Source organism: Mugil cephalus, chromosome 7 (assembly GCF_022458985.1).
Source record: "Mugil cephalus isolate CIBA_MC_2020 chromosome 7, CIBA_Mcephalus_1.1, whole genome shotgun sequence".
Lineage (NCBI taxonomy): Eukaryota > Metazoa > Chordata > Actinopteri > Mugiliformes > Mugilidae > Mugil > Mugil cephalus.
Genome location: NC_061776.1, coordinates 27,976,702 through 27,995,480, shown reverse-complemented (window position 1 = coordinate 27,995,480; position 18,779 = coordinate 27,976,702). Strand labels below are relative to the sequence as shown.

Below are 18,779 nucleotides of genomic sequence, written 5' to 3'. Positions count from 1 at the left end.
GGTTGCAGGGCCAGATGGTCTGCCTATCGATATTTATAAAAAAAGTTTGCATCCAGACTCAGATCTGCCAAAATATGTTTAAAATGAAAAAAAAAATTGAAAGTACTCCACAGATCACACACAATACAAGATAAATAGAATGGGCTTCTCCCAATCTGACAAATGTACGGAATGCACCCAAAATAATTCAGATTCCTATTTCCACGCTCTCTGGCTCTGTTCTCTGGTACAGCATTTCTGGTTCTGATCTATTGACTCTGTTTGCAAAAAAATGGTCTGTATTCTGCAACTCCCTCAACCTTAATTTACATCTTGACTTTGCCTGCTAGCTTTTGCCATTTCTGTTTCACTCACTGTAATGCTATAATAATATTTCTCTTACAGTGATGACTGTTGTTATGGAAAATATTTTATTGCCCTCTACATCCAGGTTCACAAAGGAGGATCCCCAGACCACAACACCTTGAGCATGCATTAGGGGTGCCCTCCGCCTTCTCACCCCTGTGTTGACTTCCGGCCCTGAGCAGTCTACCCGGCTGGCCTCCCTCTCCCCCACGTGGGGAGGCGCTGGTGGCTGGGGTTCCCTGTGGCTCCGGCGCTTGCTCACTGTCCTGGGGTCGAGGTGTATCGGCGGCCGACTCTTCCTGGATCTCCTGGCGGGCCGTGGCGGTCTGGGCTGGCGGGCTCCCTTTCCCCTCCTCTCCCTCCCCTCTGCCGCACCCTCCGCCCTTCGCCCGGCTCCTCCCCCAGCCCCTCCTCCCTCCGCCTGTGGGTCCCCTACCGCCAGGGACCTTGCCCTCACTTGTCTGTCTCCTAAATTGCACTCACCTCTTACTCCACCATACACTTTGTCACTTATTACAGCCATCTTGAATGTGATGCGGTAACGGATTGGTAGCCAGTGGAGTTGCTGTAAAACTGGTGTGATGTGACTGTTGGTGGGAGTTCTGGTTATGATACGGGCTGCAGTGTTTTGGACCAGTTGAAGTTTGTGAAATAATTTGAGGGGGAGATCGAAGAGCAGAGAGTTGCAATATTCAAGGCGGGATGTGACTAGGGAGTGGATGAGGATGGCGGTGGATTCCGGTGTGAGGTAGTGGCGAAGGCAGTTGATCATGCGAAGGTGGAAGTAAGCGATCCTGGTGACTTGGTTAATGTGGGGCTGTAGTAAAAGTATGGAATCCAGAGTAACGCCGAGGCTCTTGACCTGGGGGAATGGTGAAATTGTGGAGTTGCTGAGGGGTAGTGAGAACCTGTGGGATTTTGAAAGGGTAGATTTTGTGCGAACCAGAAGGATTTCGGTCTTGTCACTGTTTAATTGTAGGAAGTTGAGTGTGAACCAGAGCTGGAGTTCCTTTAGACAGTCACAGAGGGACATGAGGACAGGTGGAGGGCTTTTATTTCAGGATAAGGGCAGTGACTTCTGTCATGGTGGGGAGTGTGAAGGAAGTCAAAGTGCAGGACCAGCTACAGGAGAGAACAGGTGAGTTAAAGTTGAGAGGGCCAGTGAGGGAGAGTTGTTGGTGGATTTTTTAGATTTTCTCTGTGAAGAATGACATGAGTGAATTGCAGAGGGAGTCAGAGAGGGGGAGTGAGGCTGGGGGTCTGGGGGGTGTGTGACTTTTTGGACCAGGGAGAACAGGGACCAGTTTCCAGTGTCAGATGATATGAGTTTAGTGTAGTATGAGGCTTTGGCTGAGGAAAGAGCTTTGTTGTACTGTAGGATGTGGCTATCATAGAGATCTTTGTGAGGTGTGAGGTGAGTTTTCTTGAAGAGGCGTTCCAGTTGGCATCGTTTTGCTTTAAGAGTGCGGAGGGCAAGGGTGTACCGGGGGCAAAATGAGCGAAGGAAACAGAGTGGGTTTTCAGTGGGGCAAAAGCATTGCTAATCATTTGCATATAAATCTGTAATGTAGATTGGTGTTGTAGTGGTTGACCAGATCATCGGGTGAGAAATATTGGGGGGAGGCAGTCGATGGCAAATGAGAGAGCACCAATGTTTGCACCATCAATGATGAGTTTTATCAGGTCTAATCAAAATGAGTTTACACAAATTCCCCCATTGTCCACATTAGAGAAAATCCTAACTAAAAACCCCTCTGGTAGAGGTATGATATCTGAATTGTATAAATTGCTGGTGACATCTTCTCCTGATTCCTCTGCTGCTAAGCTTAATGCATGGAGATCTGACTTACAGGAGGAATTGACAATGGAATAATGGAGTAATTGTTATTGTGTACATTTAAAGAATCTGTAATTTGTTTTGATTAATTACAAATGCCAATAAAAAGATTTTTGAGAAAAAAACAAAAACAAACAAACAAAAAAAGAATTGGGTCCTTAAGTGAAATTCCAGGTATTGTTGGGTGCTGTTCTTCTTCTTGTAGAGTGCTCTATGGCCAATAAATTACTGGACACAAGTTTGTAATTCACATCTCAAGAAAGCAGTAGTTATGGTGACATGGTAAATCTCTGGGTGTTGGCACCCAGAGATGTTCATGTAAGCATGGAAGAGTAAGTTTGATAACCATTTTGCCTCGGCAGATTCTGAGAAACAGTTCATTCTCTCTACCCAGGACCTGTGGCTGCAAGATGATAACAGAAACCAGACCGCACCCACTCAGCCAGACCATTTACAAGATCACTCATAAGTTAGTAAGCCCAAGTTCATGGAAGGAAGGAAGAAGGTAATAAAATAACAACTCTTAATGGGTGGGATCACAGTTGTCTCACATTAAGAGATTAATACACTAATTGTCATAATTAATAATTATATAGATTCATATTGCTAATCATTCTGATTCGGAGCTACTGATTTGTGTGCGCAATCTAGAATTTTGCATATAAATGGTATGAAATTATGGTCTTGCGTGTGACTATAAGCGCAAAAGGACATTTGGTGCTGTTACATTGAAGCTGTCTACTGAAGGGGCAAATAAAGACATTACGGAGTAAGAGCAAAAAACATCTGAATATAACTATAAGATACTGTGCAGTGACTGCCAAATAAAAAAACCCACAGAAAGGCTACATTTAACTCTCAGAAAATACACTGATGACCAAAAAAAAAATAAAGAAAAAGATTCCATATTGTAGGCCCACTTTGTTTCCAGTTATCCTGCCGTTTTATTTTTTTGGCAGATGACGTGGCTGCCCGCTCATTTATTTATTTCATTCAATATATAAAGTTGAGCAGAGAGGCTGGCCAATAAGCCGCTCTGCTCTGCTTTTTCAATTTATTAATATTTATTAATTTATAGAGCGAAGCAGCATCTGTCTGTGTGGCATTTGCCCACATTGCCCTATCCAGCGGGTATAAATCAACATTATTTCAGTCTCTGATTTCAGCCAAATAACATTGATATTGATATTATTTGGACATTATTTCAGTGTTACACTCCTTTGAACTTTCACCCAAATAGTTGTATTTTTACATTGTTCCATGTTTCTAAGGTTTTGCAAAACAAACAAACAAACAAACAAAAAATCACCAACCCCACACACCGTCCGGTATTGCAAACAGAATAGGCTTTACCACGCTGGCTACGGTTTGTCATGCTGGCTACCACACGCGACATTGTTGTTCAAGTCCTGCTGAGGATCTTCAGAAGTGCAGTAGTGGTTGTCTTAGTTTCAGTAAGTGATGATTCTCTGATAATGATTACATGATTATTAAAGTTATTTAATTTTCTGTTAATATTTCCCAGAAATTGCACTTTTTTATTTCACATATTTTGCATGAAAACACCAACTGAGTCTGTTAAAAATGTCAAATTAGTGACATGTTGTGATTGTCATGTTAGCCTTATGATTAATGCTTGAAGAAGTGACTGAAAGAAACAACACGTGCAGCTAATTGAGTGTGAAAGGAAATAGTTCCTTCTCTAGCATTGCCACTTGCTGGTCATTTTGTTTTGTAATTACATTAGTTTTTTGTGTTTTCATATTATGATATTATATTCTACTGTCTCAGGTTTGAACTACACCCATACCTTCTTCCAACAGACTTGTTCACGGACCTGAGAAATGGTCTGCCCAATTTCAGTCCTCATGACCTGTACAAACATGTCATAAATGTGTCCCCATACACAGGTGCTGATCTAAAAGCATATAAAAGTGGATGCCAGGTCTTTTTAGGTGGTTGGCTTACTGAAATGGTGTTATGGCCATGGCAGGGTGATATGTACCTCATAATGTGTAGTGTCCAGAGACGTCCCCGATTTCTGGGGACATTCCCCATTTTGGATGTCCCCCAGCTCATGCTGTCCCTGAATACGCTAACTGACGGCCGTTCTGCTGAGCGCTAGTAGCCTAACAGCCTAACAGCCTAAAACAATTTGAAAGAAAAAGGAAACAAGGCTTCCTAAGAAAAAATTGAAAATAAACACCCCAAGAATAGATTAATAATCTATAACAGCACGGAGCTACTGACAGCCTGCTGCCACTCTTTCAGGCGCAGAAGGAGTTGAGGAAGCCTACATCCACAGAAGATCTGTGGCTAGCTCTGAGTTCCTTCAAAAACTGTGTTCAAGTGTAACTATAAGAATTGACACTGTCATGAAGACAAAGGGTGGTCACACTAAATATTGACTTGACTTGATTTGATCTGATTTAGATTTCTCTTCTGTTCATTCACTGGATTTTGTTAATTGGTGAAAATAAACTATTAAAATTGTTAGTAATGTTAACCTGATGAAAACTTTTCCACAGTACTGTAAGTCAGAGCTTGGGAAGAGGGTGTTTTCCCATTTGGTCATTTGGTATTTGTTATTATTGTGTATGTATTTGATACAAATTTTAGATGCAGTGTTTCTAGTCTTTTTTCATTCTCCTTATTTCTTCAGTTAACCTGTACGGGTGTAGAGGGTTATGTATTCTATGAATCTTTGGATTTAATTATGGATATACTGGTTTCAGGCCTTGCATGTGTCTGGTCGAATGCTATCTGTGTTGTTGGGGTTGTGTTGTTTTCTTAAACATCATGTTGGAGTTGAGGCAGCGATCACGAAGTTGGTACGATTCAAATATCTAGAAAATTGTAGCCTGTTGTCAGAAAGGAAACTTTGCGACATCCGTACATTGAGTTTTTATTGATGCTTTTTATTCATAATATGACAGATTCACACAAAGTGTTTCAAGTGGCACACTTTAAAGAGGAATTTAGTTTCAGTAGAACTACACCCAGTAAAACCTAACACTCTATATGATAAATAAAAAGTCCCATTTTTCAGTTTCCATGCTTTAATAGTGTGTATAATCATGTCAATAAATGGTGTCCATTCATCATTTATCCATTATCTCTAGATGGCCATGTAAGGGCTGAGGCCTGTCCCTGCTGTCACTGGGCAAAAGGCAGGGTACACTGCAGGTCACAGAAAGACAAACAACATGCAAACTGGCCAGTTTATCAGTAATTACCCTGACAAGTGACACACAGTCACAAGCTCTGAATATTAATGCACTTAGGTGGCAGGTAGTTCAGTGGTAGGTTCTTTTATATAAAAAAATATATCAAGACACACTCTAGAACAACTGATCTGACTAAGAGATCTAAGAGAGAAAGTCACTATAGTTTTCAAAGATTATTGGATTAAATACCTTGGCACAAACTGTCTCACTATCACAAAGAAAATATTAAAGATTATAAGTTGCACTTAGAAGTTGCTTAAAAAAGGATGCAGAGCATGTTACAGATGTGACAAAACAGGTGATAAGGCACCAGAGTTCTCATCTCATTGCAAATAGCTGTTACAATTTCCAAGTTTACATCATTAAGGCTAAAATAAGATAAGTAAAGATTACAAGCAGAAAACTATTGAAATGAGAATAAGAAAGGAGAGATAATGAGATGAGGGAAGAAGGTGAGGGTTTATTTGAAGGAGGCGCGGACCTTTCGGCCTTTGAGATCTTGAGGAGGCCTGTAGTTGTTTACCATGCAGCATGGAGCTTCTCCTTCTCCAGAGAAGAGGAGGCCGCGGAACTTTTCCATCTGATGAGGAACCAGAGACCAACAGAAAGGAGAAAGAGAGAACGATATTCAGGCCTGATTTTGGTAGACAAAATCACATCAGCAGCATCTCAATAAAATGCAAAGGTAGCACAGTATGGCGTGTATGTTGCATATGAGCCATAATGATGCTAGTTCATATTAAATAGCTACCACTCGGCTTCTGTAGCCTAATATTTAAGCTAGATATACACTGATCAGACCGATCAGGCTGCCATCAAGGAGTGTCACTGCTATGGCAATTCTGATCTGTTGTAGGTGGGTGGTACATGTCTAAGTAGCATCCACATGAATGCCAGTTCCAAAAGTTTCCCAGCAGAACATTGAATGTTATTTACTTCTCCTGTGGTTTAAATGTTGTGTGTGATTGGTGTATGTGCGACATTCACAGTTGACCTTCAATTCATGCTATATTCCCTTGTCTCATACCACAGTTTTCTGTCCATAACATATATGTACTGCTTCTAGTGAATGAAGGCAAAAATGTATTTAATGCAGATAGTTGCTTCACTTGCTCCAGTCCTTCTCCAGAGTTAGGACCTCACATTATGAGGTGATTAATATTTACATTCTTATGTTCACAAAACACCGTTTTCCTGACTGTGAATCAACAACAAGCAAGAAAAGGTACAGCTTTGAATTCTTGCTGTGACCTGTCCAAATTTCTTACTGAACTACTGCAACCTTGAGTGTGTGTGTCTAAAACCACTAAAGCAGCTGCATGGAATAAACAGCAACTCTTCTGGGAGCCACTTAGCATTTAGCTAGCTCATAAATTTAAGTCAGCAAGCTCACTTAGCATTGCTTACACTACTCTTTCCAAAGCATGCCCTGCACTGCACTGTGGGCAGGTGTTGTATTAACTTAGTTACTTAGGGCTGTCAAAGTTAACTGCTATTGATACATAAACACATATTCCTTTTCACACCTCAATTTATTTGATTTTTGATGACAGTTTCTTTTGTCTCACACTAACTCTGCATTTTAACTATAAAAATCATTCAATAATCCAAATTGTAATTGTACCTCAAGACTGTATTTGGCAAGAGACAACTGAACATGCCCAGTACATACTCTGTGCAGGTTTTGTGTCAGGTACAGCCTGGAAATTAGCATGAACTTTCTCCATCCACAAAGTTTTTGTGGAGTAAAGTATAGTATAGTATAGTTGATTTGCCTTGTGGTGACTGTATTTGTTGAAACATGCCCGATGATGAAATACAAATAGCGTGTTATCAGACTCATGTTCTGATAAGAAGTCAACTTAGTTCATGCTATAGCAGTGTGACAGTCATAACTATGAGATATGAGTGCAGACCGCCTGCTGGCGATACAAGACGCCAGTGTAATCTAAGTGAAACACAAGGCACTTAACGTTCAGACTCACCCTGGTCTAAAGAATGATATGACTTCTTCTTGATAATGTTTTGGATAGTCTGACTACTTAAGTCACACACACTAAATGAGAGGAATGTCAGATGTAAGTTAAAAGTTAAATGTTTCAAAATACTGTAAAAAAAAAAAAAAAAAAAAGAGACTGTTTGAAAACAGCCAATTGAACAATTTTTTCTTTTGATTTCTGGCTCACTGCAGCTTAACACTTTCAATATTTTATTTTCTCAAATTCTGGGCTGCCACAAAAACACATGCTAAACAAATGCTCACATCAATCAAGTTGCCCCATATGTCAGATACTTTTGCTCTGTCTTGGAAATAGTGTTTGAACGAGGGTGAAGTGAGTAGATATGTGAGAACCTGTGTAGGGCTGACACTGATTGGATCCTTTAAAACAATCCAGGTCACACTCTCCAGGAGTGGTGGAGTCGTCAAAGAGCCATCATATGTCCAATAATCCAGAGAACCAGGAAGAAGAGTCTTTGCATCAAAGTTAGAAAAGGTGGTCTGCTTTCCCTGCAGGTGTTATAGAACAGGAGATGGAAGAGGTTCATCAGTAAGTGAAGAGGAAAGGAAAAGACATTTAATTAAAAGATATTTTCCCTATAACCTGCTCTAGAAATGGTTAGTACTTAGTGCAGTTGTGCTTTGTGAATTTTGTTGTTTTTACCTTTGTCTTAATGGCATCTAATGCATCCAGAACTTTCTGAAGCCGAGGGTTGGCAGCACCAATCTAGAACACAAAATAAAGTTGACACAAACATAATGCAACACATAATAAGAAACACAATATTCCTTTTTTTTCACAATCTTAAAGGGCAGAAACACTTAAACTGGTAGTCTGCAGAACAGTGACAGATTTAGGTTTGCCAATGATGAATCACTGATGTCTCACCTTGAGAAAAACCCCAACTACGGCGAGACCATCAGGCTTGTCGGCTGCCTCTCCAAAGCTGGGATACTTAGTGTTCCAGTGCACCAGGTGAAGCTAACAAGGAATTGAAATGGTTAAGTCACAGACTGGTTGCACGTCACCTTATCCAGAAAGCCTGCTCAAGCAAGGCACATTGATTTTCATATGATGGAATAAGGAAGTTTCCACTCTCATCTGTTTTTATTTCTTGTTTGTTTTTGTTTTTTTCTGAAAAATAGTAATGGCCAGCACTGTAAACTGGTTGTCATTTACCTGCCCTTTATATTATTGCCACATAAAGAATTTACAATCTGTTAACTGTGCAGTATAATTGTACAAAGCATATATATTTTAATTCACACTTGGTTAACTTGAGATGCGCCAGCAGCCTCAGTACCTCACAGGGGAACTTGATGCCATTGACAGTGTGCTCCGAGCCTTGGTCGTCACTGCCTCCCCAGTGGAAATGAAACTGCTTCAGACGGTAAGTTCCAGAAATAGGGCCTCCAGTTAAGGCTGGTTTCGTATGACAGATCACACAATCAGGAAACATTGCACAGTTAATAACAACAAGTTTTTGCTTTATTATGGTGAACACAGTCATCACCTTAGAGCCAGCTGAGGTAGAGGGAAAGTTTGTGTTACCAATAGGAGGCGTATTTTCTATTGGGGTGGGGTTGGTATGGTGTGTGTGGTAGAAATAATAAGGTGACAGCATTGTGCAAATTTAATGAAACTATAGCTGTATTGGAGAAACACATATATTGTGTTTTCATAAATTTCAACAACTTTAAGTGTCATTTATTTATTTCATAATTAGTCTCTTCTTGCAATATGCACTGCTGTGTTGAAGTTTCAGTCAGCAGTGCCATTGCAGTGGGGTGAGATGTTGATGTCTGTAGACCTCCAGATAATAAAATGGTGTTTATCAGGTTTAACTATGCGCTGATGTCATAAGACTCTTATCTGCTGCAGTTCATACAGCTGGGGTGGAGGCATGAACAAGGCAATCGAGTAACATGAACTTAACATTAACTAGCTTTTTCAATATATTATCTATACTAGACAAATAATGATAATAATAATGAGAATGATAAATATTGAGCTGTGCTTACTGGAGCTGTCTGTGTCATCCACATAGTCCACCTGAAAGGAGTGTCCGTTGTTGAGAATGCCTTTGGCATTGGAGGGGTCATACTTTAATTTCAGAGGCTTCAGAGAAGAGTCATACTGGGCTTCCTTGGGGACAATATTGATGGGAGACTGTCTGGGCCCATTGGCTACAGGAAAATTTTCTGCCCACTTGTCAGGTCCTACAAATACAAAAATAAATACACTTAATGCCACTAGAGTAAAATCTTGTCTTGTCACTTCCATTCCACCCAGATGATTCAGCTGTTTTAATGTAATGTCACCAAATGTGTGTACATACAAATAATTATTTGGCTTGGTAGTAGCAGGCAAGTGTTTTAGATTGTGAGGTAGTATAGATTTTTCACAAAAAAATAATTTATTAATTGTAAATATGTACTCTATGCTTCTACTCAGTCTACTCTGTATCAATGTGATATTCAAGATGTTTACTAAATAAAAGCAATTGATGAAAGAAAGTAACAGTAGAATGGCCTCTTTCATCATAGAATTAACGTTGAATGAAACTGAAATACACAAGGAAAGTAGAAATACATAAAGAGGTGGACTTGTACTTTACCTTAACATTCATTAACAGAAAGAAGAATACTGATAGTCCCTGTTTTCTACTTCTTGTCCTTATTATCAAACTATTCACATAATAACTCCATTAAATACAGGGATGCTTCGAGTTGAATTATCAATGCAGGGATGTCAACGTAGCACTTCAATTTGTCCAGTCCTGATGCTTTCAATAATTATTTAGATTTACTCTGCATGTAAGTATGCCACAGTGGTAAAGTAATTAAACTGTTGTTGAGGAGTAGCTGTAATATGTAGCACTGTCTGTATTAATGCAAAACTGATTCAGTGTGGCAACATGTTTTCAGCCTGTTACACACAGACTTGAAAATCAATTACAATAAGTGAATCAAACTGTGTTGGGTGCTGTGAGATCCTCACCGTTAGCTGGTCCGTATCCCCATCCATGAGACATAGCTGCTCCTGCTTTATGTTACCCTGGTAACAGAAAAGAATAATTAATCCAAATGAGTTTGCAGGTTAAAAAGAGACTGAAGAGGTAGATGATGATGATCTAATGCCAGACACCCACTGAGACTATTTATATAGGCTATCTCTTTCTTCACACCAGTGGGTTTGGCTTTCTAGTTCTTCAGTGGGCTGGTCAATCAGGATATCCAGACACTTTAATACGGCCTCTCCTCTCCTCTCCTCTCCTCTCCTCTCCTCTCCTCTCCTCTCCTCTCCTCTCCTCTCCTCTCCTCTTCTTTCCTCTCCTCTCAATAACAAAATGTAATCCTTCCCCAGCAGAAATGAATTAGCACGCATTGATACACACACACCATGCATCATCTCACACACACGCGCACATACACACTCAGACTGTCAGCCTGCTCAACAAACTGTCCCCCTCCCTAAACTTACATCCTCAACCACCACCCCCTCTTGACAGTTAAATAACACTGATGAACAACAATATTTCATTGTTCTCTGTGTACACTGGTACTCAGTGAAAAATGACAATAAGTAATCTTGAATCTTGAATCTAACCCACAGAAGACACAGATCCCATGAGTACAGTCACATACAGGTAGAATCAGCACAACTTACTCTTTCTAATGATATTTCCCCCTGATGTACATTGTGAAAAAAATAAGTAATTTAAATGTCACATGAATGGTACAAGCTGCTGCTTGTGATAGCCAAAAAGAAGACCTGTTCTTTAGTGTGCAGTTATCCAGTTGATTGTATCCATGGTAACAGAACAGGAACTGCTCCTATACTAGGTTAAGGCAGATTTCCCAGTAATAATTGTAACAACTAACATAATTATATTAACGGTCATCTATCTATCTATCTATCTATCTATCTATCTATCTATCTATCTATCTATCTATCTATCTATCTATCTATCTATCTATCTATCTATCTATCTATCTATCTATCTATCTATCTATCTATCTGTCTGTCTGTCTGTCTGTCTGTCTGTCTGTCTGTCTGTCTGTCTGTCTATCTGTCTATCTGTCTGTGTGTCTGTCTAGGGTCAATCATGAAATGCTTTGAGAGCTCTGTCCCACTTTAATCCGTAGGTCAGGATGCTTTTCATCGACTTCAGTTCAGCTTTTAACACCGTCATCCCAGACAAACTGACACTGAATCTTTATGACCTGGAAACTGTCTGTTTCTATGTAGCTCTGGATCAGCAGTTTTCTTAAGATGCTGTGCCGCTGTGTGCACAGCCCAGCTCTCTGCACACTGTTTACACATGATTGTTGTGCTGTCCATCCCACAAACATGATTGTGAAGTTTGCTGATGACATCATCATTGTGTGAGACCCATTACAGACAGGACATCCAGCACCTAATAGAGTGGTGCTCAGACAACAGCTGTGTTTTGAACACCAGTGAGACCTGGGAGGTTATTGTGGAGGGGGCTCCAAGAGGACAGAACATCCTCTCCTCATATGAAGGGAGGCAAAATATAATTACAGTATTAAAATATAGAAATACAAAAACACAAAAGGTGTGTATAGATGTATGTGTGCGCGTATGAAAAGGTGCATTTGCGACACAATGTGTCTAGTTAAATATGCGTGGAATATATAACTTTTACACCATGTCTTAATTTATATTTATATCTGAAGTAGTGCCTGTTAAATGTCAGGTGAGGCAAAACAATCATTATTAGTAATAATATATAATTTGATTATATCATTATACAATTGATTATGTCATTTACAAAGGTATGTATTATAATAATAACATTAACAGGTTCTGAAGACATGGTATTGCAGCAATAGATCAAAATGAGTGTATTGTCATGATTTGATGTCTGTCTGTGTCATGTTTTGTGTTTCCTGTTTTATTTTATTAAGTTTCTGGAGTTTATTTTTCATCTTCTGGATTTATCTGCCATAACTGCAGTGCCTTTTGTTTGATTTTTGTTCATTGTTAAAGAATATAATTTTTCCTTGACCCCCTACTTCATCTTTAGACCTGCATTTGGGTCCTCACCTCGACATAATCCTGACATGTATATCAATAAACCAGATATTTGCTGCCATCTTGTGGCCCAATAAGAGACAACTGTGATTCACACTAGTTCAATATTCAAGTTGTGTTTATTGGCACTTCCACAATATGTTAATGGAAACATACAGAGGTGTGCAATACTCCCAGTCGCTCTGTGCTACATATTAGCAGACACACACAGTAGCTACTTCTATTGCTACTGCCATTACCACACCACTTTTCATTTCATTCATCTCCACAGCGTGTGTTCCAAATACAGGGGATCACACTCTTCCCTGGGAAAGTCTACACTAGGTTGCTGGAAAAGACGGTCAGATCGATAGTTGAATCTCAGATTGAGGAGGAACAATGCGGTTTTCATCCAGGGCAAAAAGCCATGGACCAGCTCTTTACCCCTGCTAAGGTGCTGGAGGGGAAATGGGAGTTTGCCCAGCTGGTCTGCATGTGTTTTGTAGGTTTGAAGAAGGCTTACGACTGTGGCCCCAGAGGCTTCCTGTGGGGGGTGTGCCGGGAGTATGGGGTGCATGGCCCCTTGCTAAGGGTCATTCAGTCCCTGTACCAAAGGAGCATGAGTTTGGTCTGTGTAGCCAGCTGTAAATCGAACTTGTTCCCGGTGAGGGCTGCCCTTTGTCACCCGTTCTGTTCATAACTTTTATGGACAGAATTTCTAGGTGCAGCAGAGTGGTGAAGAGCGTCGGTGATAAGAGGATCTCATCTCTCCTTTTTGTGGATGATGTGATCCTCCTGCTTCCACCGAGCTATAACCTCCAGCTCTTGCTGCGGCGGTTCGCAGCCGAGTGTGAAGCGACTGGGATGAAGATCAGCACCTCCAAGTTTGTGGCTCAGTCGGAAAACCACACAGTCTTAATACCATGGTTTTTTGAGCTAATTGAGTGAATGTGTATGTCGTGTGTGCGGTTGTGTGTGTATTTTGCACAGCGCTCCGAGTTACGGTCGCGAGTCGCGAGCTAACTTAGTCTCTCATGCAGTTGTTATTCCTCCCCTCCTCTAGAGGTGTGTGAGACAGACAAAGAGTGCTGTGCTGTACTAACAATTATATTGCTGTATACAGCTGAGCTATATATGTTCTTACTCACTTAATAAAATATTGCCAGTAGGTATTGGGGGGGGGGGGGGGGGGGGTTTGTTTGGTGACTGTTAGAGTTACACATGCAGTTCGGGCATATGGTAAGGATTCCTCCCGGACGCCTCCTGTTAGAGGTGGTACGGACATGTCCCACTGGAAGGAGGTCCTGGGATCGGCCCAGGATATTCCCCGGTTCCATTCATTAGGAGCTGTCACATGCCTTGGGGTTTGGGGTGCCCAGTAGCACATGTGACATTCATGACTCCCTGACATTTAACATTTTATTTTTAATTGAGATCACAGTTGAGATGGTTTCAACATTCATTCTCATTCAAGGGAAAGGCTAAGGATAAAATACAAGCAAACCCTTGCAAAATGACAATACATTAGAGGGCATCACAGATTAAAGCTCAAGCCATCCTGTTTAGCTATATGGAAGGAGATGGAGTGTCAGATTTCAAACCACATCCCTCTACAAGTTATAATAGGGTACAGTAGACTAATTAGTTATTTTAATGAAGCAAACATGGTCAAACTTAATTTAAACATCACTCCCAATCTGACTTGAAGTCTGTAGACAAATAAAATTACATTTATGCTGAAAGAAAACTGAGAAACTTAAGATTTCAAAAAGACCAACATGGTTTTCCAAATCAAGACTTCTATTGTATGTACAAGTTCAGAATAAAAACTACAAAGTTATTGATGATTTTTTTTTATTATTATTATTAATGACTGGCTAATTAAACTATTCACCTACTTTTTTTTCACAGATTTTCTCAAAGGAAATACAAGTCTCTTCGTCTCACTCCAAATGTAATCTTGGAGCAGATGTTACCAGTATTGTACAAGTTTTTCTTATTCTTAATGGACAATCCGTTAAACCAACAGATAAATGCATAGTAAAAAAGACATAAAAGAAACTATTTAAAAAAAAAAAATGTCACCAAGACTGAGAGAGTTGAACTTCCTAATTAAGTGAATTGTCTGTTGTCCTTGTCTGACAATAGTGTCAGTGCAAACATATTAAGTTCATGCTGTTCCAGACTATCTGTAAGACAGTCTGAGCGTCGTTTATTTTGTTTTTATTTTGTTTTATTTTTCATTGTGTCTGAAGTCATTAATCATTTATCAAACTCAATTATCATCACACCATTTTACAAATTCTAGTAAAGCTAGACCATCATCTTACTCTGTGTTTTGATCAGCACGAGAAGCTTGCCTGGGAAAATGAGGGGCAAGAATCTCAATCAAAATTTGAAACTTTTTTAACATTTAGGAATGTGCTATGTACTATTTATTTACATAAAGTGGTATATCTAGGGCCTATAGCACTATCTCTTCCATCGGTAAAGGAAAAATACAAAAATATACTCAGATGTTGAAAGATTTACACAGCAAATGTGACAAATTACTCAACCACATCTTGGGTTTTATTCTTGAAGTGCAGAATAGAGAACATTACGTGAAATTCTTTTACAAACATCAAACAGTTCTAAGCCATCTCTGAGCAGGCACAGTCATATGCACACAATGTCATATGACATGGAAGAATATATTCAAAAATAAATTGATATACATGTGTAGAAATAACAATAAAGCAGATGTGAACATTTTCTTTTTTACACCCAACAGTGCATCCCTCTTTATTCTCTTGCTGAAACAAGAATCCACATTGCTGACTAATAGTGACAACAATTGTTTTATTTTATTTATTCCTTTATTTAACCAGGTAAGTCTTATCGAGATATAGAATCTCTTTTTCAAAAGTGACCTCGCCAAGAGGCAGCAGAAATTTACAGTATTAAAAGTATTACAAATAACAATCAGGAGATAGAAATACATAGATAAATAAAGTGAGACATCAGAGATAGATTAAGGTAAACATCTGATTTAAAACAGTGACAAAGCCCAATGCTTTTGAGTTCCTTCGTTTTAAGAATTTCGACAAAGCTATCTAGGGGGATCAGATCCGTCAATTGTAATTCATCTTGCAGGGTGTTTCATGGGAGCAGCATAACGAAATCCCTTTTTCCCCAATTCTGTAAAGACACGAAGGACAGTCAGAGTAAAGAACCCAGTGGATCGCAGGTTATAACATCCATAGTTCCTAACAAGATAAATTCTGAGATAGGATGGCACCATACCAAGTAGAGCTTTGTAAATAAAAGTTACAGGGATGGGTCTTACAGTGACAGGGATGACCATTCAGTTTTTTTGTACAAAGTGCAGTGATGGGTCAGATTCTTGCAACCAGTGACAAATCCCAATGATACACAGTATCCAGAGAGCGTAAACATGTGGCTGGTGCATGCAGGTACAATACATCACCATAATCAAGAACTGGAAGAAAGGTTGCTGACACAAGGCTTTCCTGGCTCCATGAGAGAAGCAAGATCTATTCCTAAAGTAAAAGCCCAATTTTACCTTAAGTTTAAAGACTAGACTTGAAATATGGTACTTAAAAGATAGATGTTCATCAACATGCAAACCCAGGAATTTATAAGATGAGACCAGCTCAATGGTTGTACCCTGGCAGGGTTAAAACGGGAAGACTTTTTGACAACACAGTAGCCCTAGAAAAAATCATGACCTTCTTCTTATCAGTACCTTATCAAGATACCAGATTGGTATCTTGATAAGATACTAGCTTTCTCAAGGAAATCCTTTACAGGGGAAGAACGAAGGCAGACTTCCATATCTTTGGGACCTCACTATTAAGAAGGCTGAGATTGTACAAAATTGATAAAAGCTCAGCAATGAAATCCGCAGCCAACTTAAGAAAGTAGGGTTCAAGCTGGTCAGGACCAGCAAGATTTCTTTGGGTCCAGAAGTTTCAACTCTCTAGATACATCAGTAGCTGATATAGTTAAAAACTGAAACGGGGCTTCCACATTTCTTTTACATACAGGGAAAACATTACTGTTTTCAACAGGAGAATCAGGACTGTTTGACTCATGACTAATTTCAAATAAAAAGTCTGTAGAAATAAAGTGCTCATTAAAACAGCATCTCTGTCTCTGTCTTATCAGTTATCATACATGAGCCTTCGTTGATAAAGGATTGTGGTTCGGTGGAGGAAACCTGGCCTGAAAAAGACCTGATCACTTTCCAGAACTTTTTTGGATCATGAAGTTTTTACTAGTTTCCAAAAGGTAGTACTCTGCCTTTGCTCTTTTTAATTCAATTCAATTCAATACAGTTTTATTTATATAGCGCCAATAACAATACAAATCGTCTCAAGACGCTTCACATAAACCAGCCTGCAACCTCCAGAGCAATCCTGAGGGCGACGGTGGCAAGGAAAAACTCCCTTTTAAAAAGGAAGAAACCTTGAGCAGAACCCAGCTCATATGGAGGGACCCATCTGCTGAAGGCCAGCCGTGTAGAAACAGAGAAGATAGAGAGAAAAGAAGAGCAGGAGAAACAAGATAAACAAACTTCTGTCATAGATACATACATCAAGCAGAAGGAAGCATGTAGGGTCTAGTAATATAACACATAGCTGATGATCTGTTAGACAGTTTGTGAGTATAACAGGAATCATGGGCAGGTTGGTGAATTATTCATTTAGGTAGGAGTGGACAACTGGAGGAGGCCATGATGACTGCGGCAGATGCAGTTTATGGAGCTCCACAGGTCTGATACACAGCACTCCAGACCATGAAGACTGAGCTGGTTGATGAGGCCACGGCAGCAGATGTAGCTTAGAACTCCACAGGTCAGATATTCAGCACTCCAGACCAGAGACCCTCACAAGATGATGGAGGGGGAGGGGAGCGGAGGGGAGAGAGTAAGACGTAGTGGTTAGTAAATTATAAGAGATAGAAAATAAAATGATAAGATATTAGAGGACAGGAGCCAGAGAAGAAAGAGGAGAGGACATTTCCTCAGTGCATCGTCCCCCTGCAGCCTAGGCCTATAGCAGCATAACTAAGGGATGGTTAAGTCCAGCCCTAGCTATAAGCTTTTTCAAAAAGGAAAGTCTTAAGCCTGACCTTAAAAGTAGAGACTGTGTCTGCCTCCTGAACCCAAACTGGGAGCTGGTTCCATAGGAGAGGAGCCTGATAGCTGAAGGCTCTACCTCCCATTCTACTTTTAGAAACTCTAGGAACCACAAGCAGACCTGCACTTAGAGATCGTACTGATCTGTTGGGACAGTATGGTACTATGAGGTCTTTCATATATGATGGAGCTAGGCCTTTCAGGGCCTTGTATGTAAGGAGGAGGATTTTAAATTCAATTCTAGATTTTAAATGGAGCCAATGAAGAGAAGCTAATACTGGAGTAATATGATCTCTCTTGCTAATTCCTGTCAGTGCTCTTGCTGCAGCGTTTTGAATCAATTAGAGGCTTTTTAAAGAGCTACTTGGACAGCCAGACAGTAACGAGTTACAATAATCCAGCCTGGAAGACACAAATGCATGAACTATTTTTTCCGATTCACTCTGAGAAAGGATGCTCCTAATTTTGATGATATTATGAAGGTGAAAGAAAGCAGTCCTGGTCACCTGCTTTACGTGAGAATTAAAGGACATCCTGGTCAAATATAACACCAAGGTTTTTCACAGTAGTACTGGAGGCCAAGGTAATGCCATCCAACAAAAGCAGGTGATTAGATAATGAATCTCTGACATGTTTAGAGCCAAATACGATAACTTCAGTTTTGTCTGAGAAAAGTAGAAAAAAGTAGAAAATTACAGGCCATCCAAGCCTTTATGTCTTTAAGACATGCTTGGAGTTTAACCAGCTGATTAGTTTCATCTGGTTTCATGGATAAATATAGCTGGGTATCATCTGCGTAGCAATGGAAGTTTATGCCGTGCTTTCTAATAATATTGCCTAAGGGAAGCATGTATAATGTGAATAATATTGGTTCTAGCACAGAACCCTGGGGAACTCCATAGCTTACTTTGGTATATATAGAAGAGTTGTTGTTTACATGGACAAACTGGAATCTGTCTGACAGATATACCCTGAGTACAATGATTTCTAAGCTGCCTAAATCTGAGCCAATCAGCATCAGTTTTACTTTGTCTTGCTCTGGCCCATGCATTGTTTCTATCTCGAAGAAGACTTTTTAGAAGAAGAATTTTAGAAAAGGAGCATGTTTATTCAAAATATTCAGGAAACCACCAGAAAAGAATTTCCAGGCCAGTTCCACTTCACTAATAAGATTTAGTCTACTCCAA

At 39.9% G+C, this 18,779-nt stretch overlaps 1 protein-coding gene across 3 annotated transcripts; it reads right to left on the bottom strand.

Annotated features, from left to right (window-relative positions):
• Nucleotides 1-5,079: 5,079 nt before the first annotated feature.
• On the bottom strand, nt 5,080-11,138 carry cahz (carbonic anhydrase). 3 transcript variants are annotated; one of them, XM_047590483.1, is made up of 8 exons: nt 11,079-11,138; nt 10,410-10,466; nt 9,431-9,628; nt 8,713-8,831; nt 8,298-8,390; nt 8,073-8,135; nt 7,673-7,918; nt 5,080-5,989 (listed from the first exon to the last, which is right to left on the bottom strand). In XM_047590483.1, exons 2-8 carry the CDS (start codon nt 10,441-10,443, stop codon nt 5,870-5,872), a joined length of 873 nt encoding a protein of 290 aa, XP_047446439.1. In that variant the 5' UTR covers nt 10,444-10,466; nt 11,079-11,138; the 3' UTR covers nt 5,080-5,869. The 3 variants fall into 3 exon arrangements, with proteins under 3 accessions (XP_047446439.1, XP_047446438.1, XP_047446440.1); XM_047590482.1 differs by lacking the exon at nt 11,079-11,138 and adding an exon at nt 10,561-10,728; XM_047590484.1 differs by lacking the exon at nt 11,079-11,138 and having other exon boundaries at nt 7,763-7,918; nt 10,410-10,554.
• Nucleotides 11,139-18,779: the final 7,641 nt, after the last annotated feature.